The sequence below is a fragment of the Phaethon lepturus genome, unplaced genomic scaffold (assembly GCF_000687285.1).
Source record: "Phaethon lepturus isolate BGI_N335 unplaced genomic scaffold, ASM68728v1 scaffold7230, whole genome shotgun sequence".
Taxonomy (NCBI): domain Eukaryota; kingdom Metazoa; phylum Chordata; class Aves; order Phaethontiformes; family Phaethontidae; genus Phaethon; species Phaethon lepturus.
Genome location: NW_010511192.1, coordinates 38,206 through 60,553, shown reverse-complemented (window position 1 = coordinate 60,553; position 22,348 = coordinate 38,206). Strand labels below are relative to the sequence as shown.

At 45.2% G+C, this 22,348-nt stretch overlaps 1 protein-coding gene across 1 annotated transcript in view; it reads right to left on the bottom strand.

The window, feature by feature from the left end:
* Positions 1-22,348, bottom strand: part of KIAA1324L (KIAA1324-like ortholog) — a 48,162-nt gene that overhangs the window by 17,380 nt on the left and 8,434 nt on the right. Inside the window, exons 2-13 of the mRNA XM_010283114.1 lie at positions 16,426-16,621; positions 15,662-15,809; positions 12,732-12,818; positions 10,262-10,367; positions 9,466-9,618; positions 8,302-8,390; positions 5,300-5,480; positions 4,441-4,569; positions 3,380-3,470; positions 2,116-2,218; positions 751-888; positions 207-470 (exon numbers count right to left, since the gene is read on the bottom strand). Of these exons, the coding sequence (XP_010281416.1) occupies positions 207-470; positions 751-888; positions 2,116-2,218; positions 3,380-3,470; positions 4,441-4,569; positions 5,300-5,480; positions 8,302-8,390; positions 9,466-9,618; positions 10,262-10,367; positions 12,732-12,818; positions 15,662-15,809; positions 16,426-16,589 (1,653 nt within the window). The 5' untranslated portion in view covers positions 16,590-16,621. The remainder of the gene's footprint in view (positions 1-206; positions 471-750; positions 889-2,115; positions 2,219-3,379; positions 3,471-4,440; positions 4,570-5,299; positions 5,481-8,301; positions 8,391-9,465; positions 9,619-10,261; positions 10,368-12,731; positions 12,819-15,661; positions 15,810-16,425; positions 16,622-22,348) is intronic.

Below are 22,348 nucleotides of genomic sequence, written 5' to 3'. Positions count from 1 at the left end.
GCAGGCTGTGGACTGACAATTATTGCATATTTATAAACAGAAATTAGACTAGGAACATATTTGGAAGAGTGGGATCATTGGTTATAATTATACTCCAATGCTCACAAGGCACATACCTGTAGGAAAGCTCTAAAACTGTCCCTTTGAGTGCTTATATACCAACCCACCCTGTCTGCCCATCACTCAGAAACACTTGGTTTCTGTACCTTGGTGCTTTTGCTGCCAGGCCCACATGGGATGCAGGCCTCCCTGCCATAGACCTGGTGGATGGACAGGAAGGTGTTGGCCGGACACTCCTTGCACTGGCTCGTCTCCTTCTCGATGTAGTGTCCCGCCGGGCAGGGCACGCAGGATGAGCCAGACTGCTCAGACCCCAGCGCACAGGCCCGGCAAGAAGAGGCAACTCCATCCACTGCGTTGGTCACGGTGATGGAGTAGATCTTTGCCATGTCATTGATGAACTGTCTGCTCTGGAACGAGAGCCACAGAAACCACCCTGGTGCCATTGTGCCACTGCATGTGGACGCTAACCACAGCGCTGTGAACCAGGGCACCAATTCAGGGATCAACTTATGCATGTGTCTGTCTTTCAGCATGGATGGTTTATCCTCAGCTCCCTCCCCAGGGATGCTATATAGCGACAGCCACTCGCCCCTTACAAGAAGCCTGTGAGCTTCAATGGAGGGCAAGAGCTCTGGTGGTGGGTGTCCAAGGAAAGCTGTAAAGCCCTGTACATAAAGAAGTACTTACGTCTTGGCCCTCATTTATTCTCTGAAAGGCCCAGGTGAACGTGAAGGAAGCGTTTTTGGAGATGATGTGAGTGTAGGATTGTTTCTCTTTACTTCTTTCCCATGATTCCACCACATTAGTGTTTTTTCGATTAACATCCTACAAAAGGGGCATTAAAAGTTTTTATTTTTAAAAGGGTGGTCGGACTATACTAAACACCAGTATTTTATAATACAGAGATTAATATATATAAAGACATTACAATTGCATTTAACAGTTAATAGAGGAGAGCAAACATATTTATTCTGTTTTCTATTACTGGAAGATGTTCCAGTTCACACAACAGTTAAGTTCAAAGTCCTATAGCAGCTTATAAACATTACGAAGACAGATTCAGCACAGAATTTCTTTCAGATTTTAAATTCCGTTTATATATGTGGGTACCACATATATAACTATATATATACACACACACATGTAATACATATGCAGTATATATATAAATATATATATATACATGTGTGTACCTCAGCACAGAAAGGGGAAGGCCAAAAGGCAAAGACAAATTGTAGTTTCTGCCATCTTTGGATATCCACTTTGTTGGTGTCTCTAGTAAAACAGAACTGAGGCCAATAAGCATCAAAGTTTACACGAGAAAAACCTGTTCAATTTATGTTTGTGTTTCTTATTCTCCATCAGCTGTAAATGTTCCAGTGAAAGATGCTTTTCCTTTAAATTACCACCTAATTTCCACTTAATTCTCTTTAAAATAAGAGCAGATCCCTGTAAAGTACCACCAAATACAAAAAAGAAAAGACCAGCTTCCCTTTGCAACGGCAGAGGCAAGGAAGCCATCACAGATCCAGCTACCTTACTCACCTGATGGACCTTCAATAAGCAGACAAGGAAAGTAAAAAACACAGCCCTTCACTTTCACAAAACAATGTCTTTCTGCTGCCCTACCAATTCTCCAGGTCACTGACAGGATGAAGACCAAATTTCCCAATTTTCCATTTCCCATTCCACTGTCCCACATCTTGCCTTGTGACTCTATTAAACTTCTGGGGGCTAACTCGACTGCACAAGAGACACTGAGAATTTTATCAGTCAGTTTGACAGGCAAAAATCTGATTCTTTGGCATTCAGTGATTTCTTTTAAAATAAACAGGTAACCAAGAATGGCTCACAACTCATGCGGTGGAGGAATTTTGCTAGGTCATTCATTAAATCCTTCCTGCAAGGGCACCGCAGATATTAAACTAATGTCATACTTAATCTTGGTCGTAATAAACCAAGTGCAACTAATTACACCTATGTAGAGGTATTAAAGTGATACGTGGAATACCAGGCTCAGTCCTCAGTCATCAGGGGAGAGGTCTCACTTACCGCCATAAAGTACAGCACGCAATCTGCTGAACAGATGGTCTCAAAAATAAAAGTAATCCGTCCTAGTTCTGACCCAGTTGCTCCTGTCACCGATGTCGGAGGTCTGTTTAACAGAGAAGGAATGAAACATTTACAAGGTGCTCTCCAGACAGGCAGCAGTCAATCCTTCAAATTGCTTTTCGTACAAGCGGGGAAAACATCAAAGTCCCGTCACATAAAACCTGCCCTTGCAGAACGGCGGAGGCCAGGTTTGCACCGCGGCTCTGCACTGGGTGTGGGGCACAGCAGGGTTATTTTTTAAGTGTCTGACTTCTGCACAGTTTCCTCCCTATAACCAACACCTAAGTGTGACTGTACCGGCAGGGAATCTTAAAGTATGTAATGCATTTAAGCGGTAAGTGATTTACACTGATTTAATTGCGTCTACCCTCCACTGACGGGAGATGCGTTCAGGAGTTTCATGCAAACCAGAAGCACTCAGGGTGCTCCCCTGCTAAGTACTGGACAGAAAACCGTAAGCTGGGACACGCCGAGATTTTCCATGGATATGTTTCTTGCTTCTCTTTTAATTGCTGCTTACCCATACTGTAAAATAAAAATCAGGGTTTGCTCACTGGGTGTAAGAAGTCACAACGCCTCTCAGCTGAGGTACGGAAAAGGGAGGGTGAGGTTCACTTTGCCATACCTTACCTGTCTTAATATTTGGCACCTGCTCTGAGCTAGGAGACTAAGCTCACTCTTTTGACAAGGAAAGAGACACGAGCACCTCAAGCAGCTATTTCATCTATCTGGGCGCCCAGGAAAGGTGGATGTCCTGCTCTCCTGCGGTGCCTGCATCTCTCCGCTGGCTCCAGGGGAAGCACAGACTGTGCAGGCTGGCCGGAGCCACAGCGCAAAGTAACGCGGGTTTCTGTAAAACGCCTTCAGGGCAGGCACCAGTACACACCCCGCGGCAGGTTTAGCTGGTTACTTTGGGATAATTTAGAAACAGAGAGATAGGAACATCTTTTCTCAGTTTCCAGTCAGCCAACCGCCTGGGATCTCAAACTGAAGCAAACACTGCCGAAAACCAGGGTCTTACGGAATCGTCAGCTGCAATGGGCTGACTGCGGACGCAGGAATAAAATCCAAATTTCCCCTTGTCTCTCATTCATGACATCATTGCACTTCAGAAAGGAAAACTCTGTTCATTCCAGGGATAATATGAAATAGGTGTAAGAGGCAGAGATAAATGAGGAATTAAAAAAAGAAACCTGTTCCTTACTTAAATCCCGGGATGTGCAGGTTCAATATAAGATAGTCATTGTCAGAGCCTCCTGCCCCACTCTGGATGTGATCACCAGCCACCTCCCAACCTTTACAGGACAAAAAAAGAAAAATTCAAGAAATGGATGGTTTCTTTTTCATATGGCAAAAAAATGCTGTTACCATACTTTTTAAAGCAATTCAGTACTTTAGTACATTTTAAAGATCTCTGGTGTAAACTATCACGCAGTGTAATAATGTTTCTGAACAAAAAAATTTAGTAATTGCATCAACTGCTGATTTTATAGGCAAATGTCACCTTGAAATCAGCAAAGCAATTGAAATTCCCTGACCTGTGCTGTGCAGCTCAAGGGGGATGATCCATCTGATCTCTTCCAGCCTTAAAACAGATGAATCAATGAATCTATGTGTTAAACGTTAAGCCTATACTTCAGTGCCCCTCTGCTCAACACACATAATTCAAAGCTTGAGTTATATCCGCCTGACAGGGCGGATCAGGCTGAGGAAAATCCCAAAGAAGGCTGGAGGTGGGAGAAGTCCTGAACGGGACCATTTTCACCAGTGAGCGGTGACTGCTCTCTGCTGCACTTTTAGCACATATGCAGAGAAAAAGATCTGAGTGCTAAATGAACAAAGATCACAGACTTTAATCAAGTTTTCCAAAAGAATTACGTGTGATGTCAAAGGGCATAGTTATCACAAAACATGAACGGAGATAAACTAGAGAGAAGTCAAATAGTTGGGTTTTTTTCAATGGGGATATTCAGATGCATCGAAGGCTGTGGTGGGATAGGTCCTTGTCTGGAAGGACTTCATGTAGGCTGCAGCTCCTGCCCTCTTCTGGTGTACAAGAGGGGTTTTTACTTCTGTTTTTCTGAAATTTAGTGACACTGTTTCCTACAGAAGTTTTCAAGCCTGGCGCAATTCAAGAGTAGGAGGGAAACTCTGTGTTGTGACTCACACAATAAAGAGCATACTCATGTTGATGGGTGCTCCATTACAACAGTGATCAGCCCAGGGGAAAGACAGGCAGGTAACAACACAGGGAATTTGGCTCACCGTTCATCCCATCACACTTTGAGTTGCCAACATTAAAGCAAGATGTCTTCATGTTGCCTGGCAGGATGTTCCACCACTTGTACTCAAACCCAAGAGCTGGTTCAGTCCCAGCAGGGCAGGCTTTGCACTCTACAGGGCAAGAGAGCAGGAAAGGAAATCACATAGCCAAAGCACATCTCAAACAGTGTTTTAAAGAACATAGACATTACTTTTTTACCCTCTGGGGCAAGCATTGAGCAATGAAAATTATTTATTTCCTTATAATTAAACAGCCAAAGACTTCCCAGGACCGGAAGAGTGGAAATGAGACCAGCATTTTATAAATTGCGGATCATAACTTTGCGGTATGTAATCTGCAACTGATCCCCCAACTCCCCTCCCTTTTTAATGGCCTCAGCTGAAGGTTTGATCATAGTGGTAAACATGAGCTCCCACAAAATGCTGGGCCAACACACCTCAGAATCAACAAGACAGAGTTTAGGCTAGACAATGTTGGCAGGGTACTCATCTGATGATGCTTAAAATGAGGGGAAGAACTTGGCATGGACAGGAGAATGGGTTAAGAGGAATTACTGACTGTAAAAATTCTGACTCCCTTCTCTGAATCCCTTAAAATAACCCTCAGGACGTTTATATCAGCCAAGAAATGCATCCAGAACACAGCAGGTCAACTTAGAGCAGCAATCTCTGATAAGAAAGGACTTCAGAGAGAAAACAGATAACCAACTCCCTCTCTCCGATGTTATTTAATAAGTATTTTATGCAAAATGAACTCTGGCTTATGATGACATGTCATTAAACCACATGCAAGCAGACAACTGCTTTTGGGGACACAAGCAATTTTTTTGTTGACTCTTACCCTGTGTCCCATCCGAAAATGTGCCTGGTGGGCAAGGAGTACAGGAAGATGAGGCATTGTTGTAAAAGCCAGGATTGCAGGGTGGACAATCCTTCCTCTCTCCAGAAGGAGGCAGGGTCAGTGCATCAGGGAGATCCTCTCTGCAGATCTTGGGTTCAATCCATTTGTACATGATCTGAGTCTGTAAGAAAAAGACACTGAGCTCACACAGTGTGTTATGAAGCTTTAGGACTAGAAGCACTAACCCAGGTCCCCCTTGTAAATTAAATTAGGGTATTTCCAATGTTTTAGGCCAAAAACAGACCTTGCATATCCAGGACAATAAAGGGAAGAGCAGAGAAGGGAAACAGAAGTGACTGGGTTCACAGGCGATTCCAAGATTTCAGGGCTTAAGAGCAAAGCAAAAATGTGAAGCTTAAAAAAATTACTACTGTTCATTCCTATTTATCTAGTGGATTTTCCTATGAAAATGTTCCTGAGCAACATCAGATAAAAAATTCTAAAAACTCCATAAGCAATATCTGCATTTTGACCACAGTAACCAAAGATATAATTTCTGCATTATAAAATCCCTGTATCAGGAAGGCATCTGTTAGCAGAGATCATCACAAGTTCTGCATTTTCTCCATACTGGCCTGTTCTTTGGAAAGTTCTCAATCTCTCTCCAGCCTTTTTCACTTACTAAGCAAATGCCAAAACCACACAGGAACTCTTCCAGCCCCTCTCCAGTCCCTCCACATTACATAAGGAGCAGTCTATGAACACTAACATGAGGTAGTCCTTGGCGTTACCATATACCATGGTATCACCTTTCTGACATCACCTCTCTTTGACGAGACACAAGTTTTCAGACTTCAGGAAAAGTCTTAGGTGAGATGCGTCACCTGTGGTGTTGGGTTTCAAATCTCAACTGTTTTTGGGTCTATCTCTGAAAGGGTTTAATATCTCAAGACAAAAATTAGTAGAGCTCCAGAGCTGAGAAACCCAACTGGCAATACTTTACCCTGGCCACCAGTCCTTCTCTGGGTACTTCCACCATTTGGTCCCAGCAGTGCAATCAGGGACCCTTGAGGCCAGAGGCATGGGTACAGGGGTTCACAGGGGAGATTTCACCTTATGAATGTGGTTCAGGACCCTGAGCACATGTCCCTGCCATCCCAGGCATTGAGCTGCTTTGTGCTCAAGGTTCGCCTTCTAATAACACAGAGCTGTTCAAGACGTATTGACCAGCTTCGAAGTGGTTTAAAAAAAAAAAAAGCTGGAAGAAGCCTCAGTGCAGGCTCAGGCCTCAACTCCTGGGAGCTGCCATTAAGCTGAGGTTCTCACCCTTTGTCCCTGCCCACCCTGTGTGGCAGCCATGCCTGTGCCAGGTCATGTACCCTGTTTGACCCACATCCTGCCTGACCCACGGACTTGATCTCCCAGCTTGACATTGGTCGTGCCTCATCACTACAGACTTGTCTGGCAACCTTGGCTGAACCTGGCCGCTGATGCTGGGTCTGCTTTGCTCACTTTGCTCAGGCACTGTGGGACTGCTCCTGCGGTCAGAGTGGCATCGGTCCCTTATGGATCAGCCTGCCCTTGCTGAACACTTAGAGGGTTTTCCGGATTGTTGCTGCAGAAATGCTTCAGCAGCATCAGGGTGCACAGTATTTAAAATTAAAAGGCTCAGGAGCTGGCAAAGTACTTGTGTCATTGCCCAGAGCCCAGGCACACTGTACGTAATAAATCAATCCTACTGCATCTGGGCAGAGAGAAAAGGGTGAGAGAGTGCCCACAGCCACACGGGTGAGGCTTTCTAAACCCGGGGCTGAAGCAATCAGCCTGGGATCTTTCAAGCAGTAGATAGGTGAAAAGGCAATAGGAGTCAAGTGCCTAAATCTCCTGAGGCTCCTTCTACACATGGAGTGGGAACAGCAGGAGGAAGACAACAATCTAATGGTCAGTGAAAAACCTGGCTGATTTGAGTAAGCCATGGATCAATAGGCCTTTAGGCTGGTGCTTTACAGCCACCGTTAACCCGACGATGGGCTGCCGAGCCAGGCCCTCTCACTGGACGGCATCACACGGAGAGGCGGCTGGGCAGTACGGCAAACCTGGACTGATTTCCGGAGAGGCAGAGCACTAAGTGGTGAAAGCAGTCCTGAAAACCCAGCCAGTATCTGTGTGTCTACGACACATGTTGTTGTTGCAACTGGAAGATGAATCATTGAATAGTTTCTTCTTCAAATTCCTCCAAAATCCTCCTGTGACTGCTGGGACAAAGTGTGGGAGAGCTCCAAAGCCAGTCTGCTCCACCAGCAGGTCCCCCATGTGACAGACCCAGTGGATCTAAGACGTCTGGGTGAAACAGTCTACTTAGAGTCCAGGTATTTTGAGGCATCCCATGAAGCAAGCACATTATTAGCAGCTAAGGTCTGCTGCTGCACATGACCAGGTTATGTATATACCATTATTCAAACAGGTCATGGACTCTTCTTTGACACTAAAATCAAGGACATGACACACGTAACACCTATGCAGTCAAACTACCCAAAATAAATATGGTCATGTCCAATGCTCCTGTGCCATGGTAGCACCTGAATCATATCTGGGCATTGGTGGGACAGGGCAGGTTGGCACAAGCCAAAGGTATGCCAGGAAAGACTGCTAACAACTAAACAGCTGGATCTATTCTGGGACAGTATTTCAGCCTGTGCTCCAACCCATTTTTTTTATGAGCATGGAGGTAGCACCAATGAGCCAGTCAAACTAATCACAACTGCAAGGAGCTCAGCATTTCGCAATGACAGATCCCTTAAGCAGACCCATGACAGGCAGATTCTTATAGATGGATAAATCCTGGAGGGAAAGATACTAAAGGACAAGCCAAAAGCCTGAGGGAGATTCAATTCTGAAAGTAAAGTTGGGAAAGCAATTCCTAGAAGCCCTACACTGTTTTCAAATCAAGACATCACAGCAAGCTCAATGAGATCAAAAAAAGGATCATGCCTTCTACTTACTTTTCCTTCCTTATCACATGGGGTATGGATCTGGAAAAAGTCTTTGTTTGTGCATGGAGGACGCTCTATACATGCATTGGACCCCTCGTCTATAAAGAAAGGGTGAGGATGTTAAACTATCAAATGGTCCCTGGAAACAACCATAACAAGCTTAAAATCTGGAGAGTAAAGTGAGTCAGAAGAAAAATACAAGACAAGAATGACAAACCAAACTCTTAATGGAGACTACATGAACCTTCCCCTGAACTGAAGAGGGGGAACAGGGAAAATAGCAGCTGCGATTGTACTGTCACACTGAAATTCATTGATTCAATATAACCAGGGAGCCACCCAAACCCTCATCCCACCCCTTCACCTTCAAGCAGTAATTTGTGTACTTTACCAAGCGTGGAAATATGGTCTCACTTGATAAGGAACAAAAACACTCTAACCCATTAGAAACTTCCATACAACATTAGCACAATTTTTCCTCTCCCCAGACGTTTTTGCAAAATTCCCATTCCCATCATGAGCACAGGCACAGGTCCCCAAGCATTTGCCATAATCTGTAATAGCAGATGCTCTGGTTGATAATTAGTTCTTCAAAAACTTTCTTATAAAACAATTACAAGGAAGAAAACTAAAGATGTTTTGACCATGAAGAATGGATTGTGTCCGTGTTATTTCATGATCACCAGCTAACCACAGCTGGGAATGCAGAAGACTTTGGGGACTAGGGTTTGCAACTAGATCACCACATCTTCCAACCACAGGGGAGGTAGGGATGGGCCAGCAGAGGATTTGGGAAGGAGATTCCTAGAAACACAAGTCTGAAGGCAGTGATGAAGCCAATTCAGGTCGTCGCCAACCGATAACACAAAGTACCACGAGAGGGCACAGCACGACTGTTATTATCCTTCAGCAGACCTGTTACTTTCGAGGTCGCAAAGATCTCCATCCCTTCATGTTAGTGTAGGTGATCCTTGCCGAGATCAAGTGTGGCCCATTATGTCTGTGCCCTCTGCAGCTTTTGGGAAGTGCCATATTCATTTCCCTTTTGCATATCAACTGGAGACTAAGCTTAATTGTTGGATAAAACCATTCCCACATCTGTACACAGAAACATATTATGACCTTATGTACTCAGATCCTTCTGCTTTTGCTTATCTCATTTGATTTATGTACCTGCATAATACAATTCTTCTTTACACTTGGTGCACTCTTTAGCTCCTTTCTCAGAATAAGTATTTCTTGGACACACCTGGCAGCCAGATGAACCTGGTTTGTCACTGAAGGTACCAGGCTTGCATGCAAAGCATTCAGATGTATATGCAACTCCTGTAAGGTAAATTACAGATAAACCACTGAAACACAGAGAGGTATGCTCCGTAGCTACTGCCCACCTGCCTAAGGGGGAAAGCAAGCCATGTGGGTAACGCAGCTTAAAAATCAGACTTTCACCACTCCAGACACTTTGGCTTTGCCGACTCGTGATTTAGGTCTTTACTCTTTGCTCCTCAATGCAAGTCTGGCCCATGTAAGAACCTTACATGACACTCCAAGCTCGATTACATTTAGAATCACACCAAAAGAGCAATCCCAGATTAATTAAATGGTCTAAATAGTAATTTAACTATCACTGTTATGATGAATACGTCCATCTATTTATCATTATTGAGAGACTAACTGATCAGCATGGTCTTTCTATACCAAGTAAAAGAAAGCCTATTTTCCCCTTTTTTCTCTTGCTAAACCAGTCTTCTCCAGTAGACGGCATCATTTACCAGCTAAACTAACTTTTCAGCCTTTCCCTGACAGTATGAAGTTTTGCTGTCCTGTTTGTACACGTTGGAGAAAGAGATGGGGGGACAAGGCGGCTAAAAAAGCCTCTTCGGTGCTGTAGCCACACCAGTAGACATGGCACCTGGCAAACACTGTGATGAAAGAGTGAGATAAGACCTAAAAAGCAAATATTACTTACCTTCAATCGTGATGTTTTTCACCAGAACTGGTTTTACTGCTTTGGACCCCATGAGAATCCCTGTTGTTCTCCAGTATAATATATTGCTACCTGATTTCAGAGTTACCTGCAACAACACGCGTAACTGTTAGAAGGCATTCGCTCACCACGAAATTGTTTTATTTCTTACTTCCATCACTCAGTGTTCTTGCATTCTAGCAGCAATCCTGGCTTTTCCTAAGCTGCTTAGTGAGTCAAGAAGTAATGGAGAGACAGCTAGGCAGACGCTGTACAGACATCTCTGAGGAGTGCCAAAGTGTGCTTTACAAAAAAGCTTCTCAACACCCCAGTTTCATGGAAAAACACCAAGAGCTCTTTCTGACCTTGTTGTAAGGTTGCAGAACTGGGAAAAAGCTGTTCCTAACTTTATCCAGCTACCCCTGGCACTCAGGAGCTTTTATCTCTAGCTCTATGTTCAGATATAGTCAGTCTGTTTTTAAAGCCTTGAGATACACTTCTGTAAGAAACCCAAAATGACCCAGAGTTAAAAAATCAAGGCTCACAAGTGAGTTTTGTTTATAGGCTTTAAAAATCAAGCTCTGCCTGCATCTAACATTACAGCATCACGATCAGTAAGACAGGCACAAACCATGAGTGACACCAGCAGCGGTCCCATCCCTCCTGCTCATTGCTGACCCTGCACAGCAGATGAAATGCAGAAAACAGCCCAGTTTCCAGCTGCTTTGACCTACTCGCCTTCGCAGCGTGGTTCAGCATAGCCCCTGTGCTGGCACAGGAAGGCTGGTGAGTTGGTGGCACCAAGGCTGGGGGAAGGAGGAGGAGGAAGGCAGGACCACTCCTTTCAGCAGCAGTGTTGATGCCTGCTGCCTTCAACTCACTGTGTAAACTACAGTACCACTCTATTTACTGAAAGTAGCAGGTTTACCAAGACCTTGGCTGGCCTGCAAAGCTGTACCACATCTACCAGCTCAGTACAAGATGCCTACTGCCTACACAGTGATACTGGCCTGAAGGTGCTATATTTTCACACAAGAGGAGGAATAAACTCTACCAGCAAAAGGGTCCAGGATAATATTTGCAGCAGTGCTGTACACGCCTTGACGGACCATAGTTTTTGTTCAGCCAGGATAAAGAGTCCAAAAACTCAGTGAAGTTTGTATCTCCCACTCCCCAGACACCTGCTAGCCAGGGGGGCAGAGGAGAGCTGGGTTACTGCAGGTAGCAGCAGAACTGGGACCACATTGAATTAAACATCATGTTGTGTGGTGTAGAGATACCCAACATCAGCTCTGGTGCAGCAGGACTAGCATGCTGGAAGCAGAGGCTGCAGCAACTGGAAAATAGGGCTCAGAGAAGCTGCCATGACAGGGTTTGCAATGCAGACAAAAGCCTCGAGGAGAGCCAGAACAGTCAACTCACCTAGCTCGCATGTCTACACTTCAGCCAGGCATCCAAGCAACCTTCATAGTCAGTGGAGACACATCCCAGACAACAAGCTCAGATGCTCAGATGCTACCACCTCCGGTGTAGATGCTGTCTACATCTCTCAGCTCACCCAAGTCGATGCCCTGGCCTTCGATCTACCTTCAGCCCATGCCGCTCACATCTCCTCACCCAGTTCTCCTGCCTCACGATGTGACTCGTGCAGGGCTTGCACCTGAGTTAATAGGCACTGCCAACAAGAGCTGGCTCGGGAATACTGTTTCTCCTCCAGGAGGATAAGCAGACCATGGGAAATAGAGAGCGTGGGCTGCTGTCTATGCCAATAAAAAGCCTTTTTCTTCTGGCATACTGTCATCTACGCTAGGCCTTTGCTAGCATGGCTCTGGGAATTAGGGTGTGGTGATATAGTGGAAACCAGATGCCAGCAGGAGCTAATGAGCTGGTCTACACATGGTCTGCACACCAAGCAGACTCAGCCAGCTGGGTCACAGGCCAGCCAAAGGGCTGCTGCTCCCGACATGACCGTCCTCATCAGCACTGCAGGAGCCACACCAGTGCTGCCAGCCTGCTTTTCAACCAGGTAAGTCACCACAGAACACAAGCTGGGTGCAGTCCAGCTCTTCAGCACACACTTGAGAATAAAATGCCCACCCTGCCTGCCTCCACATACACACACTACTCCCGCTGCTCTGCTGAGCAACAGGGAATAATCTCGTGCTCTCATGAGCAAACAACTGTTGTAGAAGACTTCAATTACAATCATGCAAAGTGTCTGTGGCGTGCAGATTTGCATAAATCCATTTAACTTCATACAGCACTTGATTCAAAGCCCAAGGAAATCAACACAAAGTCTTGCATCTGTATCATTTGCTTTGGGATCAGACCCTTAAAGATCTTGGTGGCTTTGCCCCCAATACTAGGAAAGCTGTGCTGCTTCAAATGGCCCTTGTTTGCTGTCTGCTCAGAGGAAATCACAGACATTTATAAATGGAAAAAAGCTTCATGAAGGAATTTTTTGCACACTTACAGAATGAGAGCCCCATTCCCCGTTGTCTGTTAGCTTCACCCACTTGTCTGCCACGGACTCCATCTCTTTGCACTGGTCATTTTGTATCTGTTAATAAAAACACAAGATCAGTGACCACAGTCAGATGCATCTCTCTGTCAGTATAATGACTGCTGGCTGGGAATGATAAGATTCAGCTTTGTTCCTCTGTCTACATATTTAGGACAGCAGCTGCCTTACTTGTGGCAAAAAAAAAAAACAACCACCCAACTTTCAAAACCTGTTAGCACCTTAACAGTGCCTCCAACAACCACCTCTGATGCAGATGGAAGAAAAGAGCAGGAAGAGGAGATCTCAGCCTTGTCCTCTAGCTATCTGGTCAGACTTGGATACTAAGCATCTTGTCTTGGCTGCCTTTTCCTTCTCCTCAGTCCACCAAGACCCAGTTCTCTAAAATCCAGAGGCCACGGGCTTCTAAGTCAGAAGGAGGTAGGAGTGGACGGGCCAAAGCTAGAAGACAAACTGCTTTCTCTGCAGCTAATATCTGTTATGTCTTTGGCTCCCTGCCACCTGACCTTACTAGGCGTGAGAGAAACGTTATCAAGGGAGAGGCAACATGCCATGGGCAGTCTGCCCTGGCAGGAGTGTGAGGTTGATTGTCCTTCACCCAGGTCCAGTGCAGCTCAGCAGCCTTTCCTTGCAGCAGGGTTTGATGCATGGCCTCACAGCGGTCCACTTCTTTCTCCTCATAACTGTCTTCTCTGAAGAAAAAGTATCAAGTCCCTTTGAAGCACGAGTTCAATTGTTCATCTTTCATTCCACCATGGAGAAAGACCAGTTCAACACTTTCAGAATACATGGGGTAAAGCATCCTCCTCAAAGTTGTTCCACATCAAGTCTGAAATAAGTCACATAAGCCCCCATCCTCCAAAGCATTTGTGCACCTAATTCCCACCTAGATCAACAGCACTGAGGAAGAGAGGTAAGAAGAAGCGCCTAAGTAGAAGATAGACCCCTAATTATCTTGCACAATCTGAGTTACAGCATCTTTGTGCCTCGGTTCCCATCTGTAAAAAGGAGATAAGAATATATAGTCTCTTCTCACAAGGTGTAAAGAGAGCCTGGGAAGGGCAGATATCAGGGCAGGCAGGAAGCACTGGGTATCTAACAGGAAGCATCCATGCTTCCCACATTTGAGGACATCTGCTTGCTTACCCTCAGACCGACAGTGCAGCCACCTGCACCTGGAGAGCCCAAAAACGTCACCATTTCCTGGCAAGCTGCAAGCCACCACCACTGAAATGCCACTGTCCAGAGCTGAAGAGACATTGCTAAGTATATTTAAACACAAAGACATGCTGGAGGAAAAAAATTGACTTTTAGAGGAGCGTTAAATATTATTTCCCTGAAATACTGAGGCTGGCAGTAAATGGGCATTTCTATAAAGGACTGCACAACTCACTGCTTCTTGAACAGGGAATGATAAATTTAAGGAGGTGAATGAGTGGGATATGGATAAAGGTAATAATCAAAAAGCCATTTTCAAAGCCAGTGCTCAGAGAAACAATATATTTGTGCCATTGTGGGAGCAGATCAGTCAGTCAAGCAGCTGGAGCTAGGATTCAAAATACTGATACGTTCACCTGACAGCAAAAAGCCTATCTGCTGCTTTCTCGCCATGAAGAAGGCAGGATAGTCTAATATGAAACTGAAATGGCTAAACAATATTGCCTGCACTGTTGGATATCAACGTGCAGTAGCAATCTATTGCACTGATGCAGCAGCAAGAGGGTACCTCCAACAGGTTATTTTTGTCTTCCTTTCCCATCTCTACTAAGGATAAGGATACTTTGCACTTTTCTCCAAGCTTCAAGAAACATTAACCAACTCCAGCTAAGGCTTCTTACGCCTGCGAGATACCATGAGCTGTCTTTTTCAGATGAAAACCAGAGCTCGCCAGACAGGTACAGAGGCAGAAACAGAAGAGACTGAAAATTTCCAGTCATCTCCTGCACTGAGTTGCCCTCCCATGACATTTTTTTCTGTCCCAAATGGCAAGTACAACATGCCAAGGAAAGCAATGCTGGCGTTAGTGGAACCTTCCAAAGCACCTCAGTGATGTGGGGCATCTACACCACACTGCGGAGCCTGGTGCTGGGAACCTTCCAGCTCCCTGGACCCCAACAAGATCATCCACGTGGGCAGAACAGGGTTGCCTTTCCCATTCTGGTCACTGCTGATCAGATTGGTTTAGTAATCTGGGTACAGCATGGTGCAAGCCCATCCAGGCTGCTTCCATTTCAAAGCTAATGATCCCCAGCCCCTCCATTTCTCAGTGCGGACCTGTCCTCAGGGCCTAATTCCTCCTGAAAGTCATCTGAATTTTTCCTCCTAAATCTCTTTGGAGAAATGTTGTTTCTGGCTTTTTTTTGTTTTTGTTTTTTTTTTAGGATCACCCTTCTGCTTTTCTCTTGCTTTTCTTTTCATCTTAATTGCTATGATCTAAATTGACCTAAAACTAAAGCTAAGGTTTCCACATACTAATGCCTTGAAGCACCTCAGGTTCTGGATGCCTACTTTAAAAGAAGTCTTTTTAAACATCAAGTCCTTTCAAAGGCATCTCAAGTTAAACACCCCTAAACTGAAGCATCTACCACCAAGAGTTTTTTCATAGAAGGCTGGACTAACAGGGGCAGTCATGACCCCTGATGGAAAAATCCCAGCACATGGTAGACAGGACCAGTTTAGCCTGAGTTTTGAAGCTGAAATAAATACCAAAAGGCAGCATAAGTGGCAGAAAGAGCAGTTTGGGGTTTTTTTAATCTTGTTCAGCAGTAACAAGCTATGAACATACGAGAAATATAAAGGGAGGAAAAAGCTGTTTCTAATGATCTTTATCTGGATGGGATTCTTACAATATAAGGTTGAATTCACCATATAAAAGGCCTTACAAAAAATTCAAAGAAGATGTTGTTGTCAATATATTGGTATTCAAAGAAGACAGAACCGGATTTCTTCAGGTGCACAGCGTAGATGAGAGAAACTGTACAATCATCCCTGTTCGACTCTATGTAATTCCCTCGAGGTGTCCACGAAGAGCTGATGAATATAAAAAAAACAAGCTTCAGCTGAGATCACAGACACTGAGGAGACTTTTCTTACACTACTACACAAAAACATGTTACTTTAAATAAAGAACCCAGAATCCCACAATAGCTAACTACAGTGAATTTGTAACTTTATTACTGGATTACCATTTATTTTTCATGTAAATATAATACTGCTTATTAAAACCGTGCATGGGAAAAGATATGGTACTAGAAACTTGGGACCCAGCCTACACAGGAAAGGTTTATTATCCATAGGTTCAATTCTTATATTCAGAAGCAGCCTTCTGCAACCACCGTGGGTCGGTCTCTAAATAGGCTGCGAAAGTACCTTTTAGCCACATTTACTATACCATGACTTTCCAGCTACAAATGAGAGCAGCTCCAGGCTGGTCTTAGACTCACTAGCTGCTGATGAGCCCAAGGAGACCATGATGACAGCAAAGAGATGGCTACAAATTTCACTTCCCAGCCACTCTTGTTTTCTCATGAGTAGGGCTGGTTACCCTCTGGAGAGCTTAGATAAGTCATTGATCTGGCTTTGCGCTGCTGAGCTGCCTCAGGTTTACCCACGGCTGTGAAACCCAGATGCAAACAGAACTTCTTACTTGTTGCAGCTGTTGGCTTTATTCTCAGTTGAGCCAACCGCCGTGTCCATGAAAGTTGCCACATTGGAGAATCCTGCCGGCAGCTCATCCCACTCATCAAACTTGATCCCGCTGCCCAGCGAGTATGTCCCCTCTGCACATTTGCTGCACACCTGGTTCTTCATCTCCAGGTACTCACCAGAGGCACAGGAGAAAGCTGGGGAGAAATTGTTTCCAACATGAATGGAGAAATTAATCCCAATAATTTCCATTAATTTTTTGCCGCTTAACTAATTAAGAGTGAACTGCCACTAAAGGGACTCAATTTTTTTCCAGTAACACACCAGCTGAGCTACTAACACTGGCTGCAAAATTGTTCACCAGTGCCTGTTTTTTCACCGACGTGGCAGCGCTGAAGCCGAATCTCAGATGGCGGCTCCTGATTTGCAGCTTGTCTCCATGGGCAAAACAAGGTTTAGAAATGAAATCCCCACCCACAGGCTGTGTCCAAAAGCAATTTGTGAACATGAGGGCATGGAATACAGTTCTCCTCACCCTTGCTCACCCATCTGTTACTCAACTAAAACCACCAGCACCTGGGAGCCAGAGCAGACTCGTATCACCCACCTGTACGGTAGCGAAGAGTGCGCAGCAGCACGTTGACAGTCATACAACACTACAAACCTCAGCTGAGAGCTCCAGACCTAATCTAAGGCTCTCTCCGCGTTTCTCCTCACATGGGCTGCCCACAAAGCTTTGAACATCTTGCCTGACAGACCAGGTGGCCGAGGAAAAGATCACCAATGGGCCTGTGTCTTGTGAATGGGGATCTTTGACCAGGGTCATATTAGCATGTTGAGAAAATAAACACTGGTTGCCAGCACAGCAAAGACAGTACTCAAACATATTTAACTAAGTAAAGTATAATTTAGAAGGAACGTTAACAAAATGCTTTTATTACTGATGTCTGTAAAATGACTTACTCCAAATAACTATATAACCCTTGTTCCAGCCTGATCACATCTCTACCTGCTAAGGGAGGAATATTCTGCCCTCCCTCGGACCGAACATCCTGGGTGGAAAACAAATGAGTGCTTTCTGCAGAACATGATATATCCTGTGTTGCTTGCAGATTTCTAAACTTCGCCGTGCCAGTCTAGGCAAAGCAGGATTCAGAGCAACGCGCACAACTCGCATCCCAAGAAATGGTGGGATTTTTTGCTGTTTCACGCATGCCACGTTGTGCAGCAACGGATATTTCATACACTCACTTTGGCAGACATAAACTCACTAGTCTGACAAACTGTGAGATGAGACCAGTCTGCCAGCCAGAGTGGTGAAACTGGCCGAAAACAACTGATGCCAGATGAAGTTTTACAGACATGCTGATGTTTATCTAACTGCAGAAAAGCTTATTTGACTGTGAGTACTTTGATAAAGATGTGGCTGCACAACACCAATTTCCATCTGAATCTAACTGCACTTCAGGCTCCCATTTCTGTGCTGGATCCTGCAGCATTTCTTTGGGTAGTTATCCTTGATGGGCAGCACTGGAATGCAGGTGAAAGGTCCATTTTGATGGAAAGATCTGCCAAAAGGTCATTTTTCCCTCTTGGTCATATCAGCGTAGTCTGAATTTGAACAGTGGACTTCAGGCCAACAAATCTGTTTTTTTAACCCTGCCACTTTAATATTTTTATTAAATCCTGCTTTATTTTTTTCTTTTGAAGGGTGCACAGAGAAGCAATCAGGAAGGGAAGTAAGAAAAGCCAGCTCTCTCATGATGGATTCCAATCCTTTAACAGCTTCAACTCTTTTTTTAAGAAAGTTTATAGCAAGAACTGGAGAGCGCTGCTTAACCACACGTTCCAGATCTGGGAATTTCAAATAAGGAGTCAGTAACTGCGAGCGACTCGCTGCCATAATGAAGACGCAGAAGGCAGCAGAGCCTCCTCTTCACTGCAGTGAGACTGAGCAGAGATTTTGCTTTAACCGAACTAGTATCTTTTAACTCCTTGCAGTCTGATCATTCTAGAGGAAAAAAGGATATAAGAGACCAGGCAGGCTGCCGTGCAGGACGCTGCCATTCACCACTCACCTTCCAGGAGAGACATGAGCCTTTTTCTTATTTAAGTGGGGAATTACCTTCTTACCCTTTTCTAAGCATCGTGTTTCAAAGACAGCAGCATTTCCCGTCAAACACGTCTGCAAGCAAACTAGCTGTGAGTATGCCAGCTACTTGCCAGGTTCAATTTGGGGCTGAACGTGGCTAATGGCACCACGAACCACTTTCGACGTGGGAACAGATGCATCGCCTGGTCTCATTCCAAGCGGTTGGGCAGGGCTGGAGGGCGATGGGGAGGAAACGCGGCGTGTGAGGAGCGCAGAGATGGTCTCCTCTCCTAACGTCACGCAGCATGCTCTTCCAGCAAGGGGGGAGACCAAAAGCCAGGCCAAACCCTCTTTAAATTAAGCAGCATCAATTCAGGAGCCTGTCCCCGCTGGAGACAGGCAGGTTGTGGCCATGCCCAGAGGGACCCTGCAGAGCAGATGTCCTCCACCACGGGCCAAGAGGCACCTGCCCCGGGTGGGGACAGGGCAGAGACGATGGCCCGTCCCGGGGCACTGGCGCTTTGCCCTGCTCGGGGCTGCTCTGTCTCGCTGAGACGTGGCCGGGCACAGATCCGGCGCTGAGCAGCGACCGCTCGCCCACGGACGCGCTTGACAGCACGGCTGTGTTTGGGGGGCAACAGGCATAAGGGGCTGTCAACGGGAAGGGCGGCATCGCCACTCAGGAGGTTAAGGCGCGATGTGGTGTTTCAGGAATCCAAATCGTACGTTTTAGGTGTGTGCTCTGATTCATCCTCCACTTAACCCTCCCGCTTGCTACAGACTCCAGAGGGAAAATTAATCTCCTGGCTTAGAGGTGGCCTTTGTGATCACTATCTGCCTCCAACACCAAAGCCTATTTGTTTAAGCATTTGATGCTCAATTTTTGGAGAAAATATCTCTATTGAATAACTTCTTACATGTCCACCCTGTTTCAGAAAGCAGAACTAAGGCTGCTGAATCACGTAGGCAATTCTGAAAATCTTTTCCATAATCGACACTATTGATCCTGTTTGGACATCATTATCCCTCTCCCTCTCAACTGCAAACTTTCCTATTACACTTTTGAAATATCATTTTGGGTGCTACACACCAACATAGACAGAACAACGCACATTGTGAAGACTGAATTTGATCTTTTTTCTTTCTGGGGAAAAAAAAGGGAAACGCATTAAAAAGTTTCATGATTGGCCCCATCATGGGCATTTTTAAAACTGGGAGAAGATTTTCAGAGGCAGTTAGGGACAGCACAACATACTGTGGTGCTGGATACACTGATGCCTTCGGTAGCTGCAGTGAAGCCAATGCAATTACTGGTGATTTGCATCTGTAGCAATAAAATAAAAACCAAAGAAAAAAAAAAAACGCTGTGGCTTGTGCAGGTGACCGAGTCTTTGTCACAAAAGATGCTGTAAAGTACTGTTAGATAGACACTGCCACAGGCAGCCACACACGTTCATACATGTATGCAATAACGCCGACACCCGATTTACTTCATAAAAAATCACCAACAGCTACAGTACTAATACCCACTGAAACCATTGTATAAGTCGTGCCAAACAAACCTCATTTCATTCTTTAAAAGGATTACAAATCGCTTGATAAAGGTGACTGAGTGGATGTAATAGACTTAGGGTTTCTAATACAGTTAACTTAGTTTTGCATGTCATTCTGATGAAGAAGGTGGTACCAGACAATACCAGTAAGGCACATCTTGAATGGATTAAGAACTGCCTGAGTAACCGGTCTCAGACAGCGCCGTCAGTGAGAAACCATCACTGAGCGGGGGGCAAGGGGGCAGTTCCGCCTGCCCCGGGACCAACTCTGACGGCCGTCCACATTTTTACCACAATCTGCAGGCAAATAGGAAAGGAACAGTATTAAAATCGATGGGTGACTGTTGTCAAGCCTGAGCCCGCTCCAAGTCAGTGTGTTTTAACAGAGCCAAAGGTAAAGACAAGCCGCTATGCCGGCCCTGCCTGCAGAAGGCTGAAACGTATCCCAGAGAGCAGCAAGCCTGAGGGTGGGAGTGGACCCGCCGTCCAGCAAGAGCTTCTGCCGTCAAGACGTGCAAGAAGGCACTAGTGAGATCTGTGGGTATATTTAGAGGCGGAGGTAGAGATGTGTAGGATGGAACGTGTGTATTACAGGCAAGACGATGATTCTAATACTGAATATAGTTGTGATTCAGCATTTTTAAGAGGTCAGTGGAAAACAAAAAGACTTAAAATGCTTTCAAAATTAGGAGTAATGTCTTACAGTGAGAGATCTGAAGTGCTTAGTCTATTTAGTTTATCAAAAGAAGATTGAGAGTCAGCTTGATTAATATATAGGCATCTCCAGGGGGAGAAAAGACAGGATCCCACTGGCCTCTTCAGTCAAGCAGAGAACTACATAAGAAGAACTACCTTCTGGAAGTGGAACCCAGACAAATTCAAGTTGGAAATAACACACACATTTTTAATAGGAAGAATGACTGATTGCTGGAACAATTTGTCACGGCATGTGATGGACCCTTTGCCTCTCAAGTGCTTCGTACCATAACTGGACACCATATGGAAGAAAAGCTCACACCAAATACAAATTATCAGCCTCAGCATCAGCCTAACTGGGTGCATTTTAATGGCCTGCGAGGTCAAACTAGCAAATCTAATTAATCCCTCTCCTCTTAAACTCTGTGAGTTGGGAGCGATGGCATCTTACCTCCCTCCTGGGACACAGCACAGATGTGGAGCATCCTGAAGCAGGAGCCCTGCCCACTGTGTAACCACTTCCAAGGAGTGCTTGCAATAGATCACTTTGCAGATCTAAGAGCACTTTACAATCACATTGCAGACATGGAAACAGCTCCCCAGAGGGCAAAACAGACCATAAACAGGCCAGCCTCCTTTGCCCTTTGACTGCAAGGCTCCAGGGTCATGTTCTGCCTTTTAGTACTGCTGTGGCCCTCCCAGTGATTTTGGTGGACTAGGACCAACAACGGTTGGCACATTTCTCTTCTAGTAACTGACCCTGACAATCTCATGTTACTTAAGTTTCTGATGCTGGGGGTCAGGACAGGCTTATCATGAACACGACTGGACTAACAGAGTAGATCCTCACATGCATATGACGACTCAAATTCTTCTGAGGTCTGAAACCTTCCTCTGGAGTGTTTTCTCATGTTGAATATCTCCCAGATATTGCCAGGCTGTGAGAGGGATCAGAATATTTGTGATTTCACCAGAAGATTAATCAAAGCTGCCTCAATGTCCTGCATCTTCCAACACCAAATCTGTAATATATTCAATTGCTTTCCTCCTTTATGCAGCCCTGGCCACTCAGTCTTACACCTTCCCTCAGCTAGCTTCCCACCCCACACCACTTGGACCCACTACTTCTATCACTCTTCTCAACAGACATTTTTCTCCAGACATTTCTTACTTATGATACCTAAAACTATTTCAGCTCCTCTGTTCATTGTGTTGCCACTGAGCATGTGCACATTCATGTGTATCCCCTGGCTCTCAGTACATCACAATTTAAAAAAGACACAGGACTGGATTTTGCCAGATTATAACATTAGAAGAGGGTAACAATGGAGCAATTCTACCCAAACCAGTGAAAATACACAGGGAAACTAATTTCAAACACTGGCTTTCCATCCCATTTCTATGTTGATCATCCAAAGCCCCACTGCCGGGGATTCAGGTGAGATGCTGCCGTCTCCTGCAGGCAGAGTCTGGGCTGAATTGTCTCAGCCTCCCATGGGCAGAGGTGAAAACTGTAGCTCAGAAAGGAAATACGAGGTTGGCAGCATCCCACAGTTGTCCCTCTGAACAGCTGCTGGGTTCAG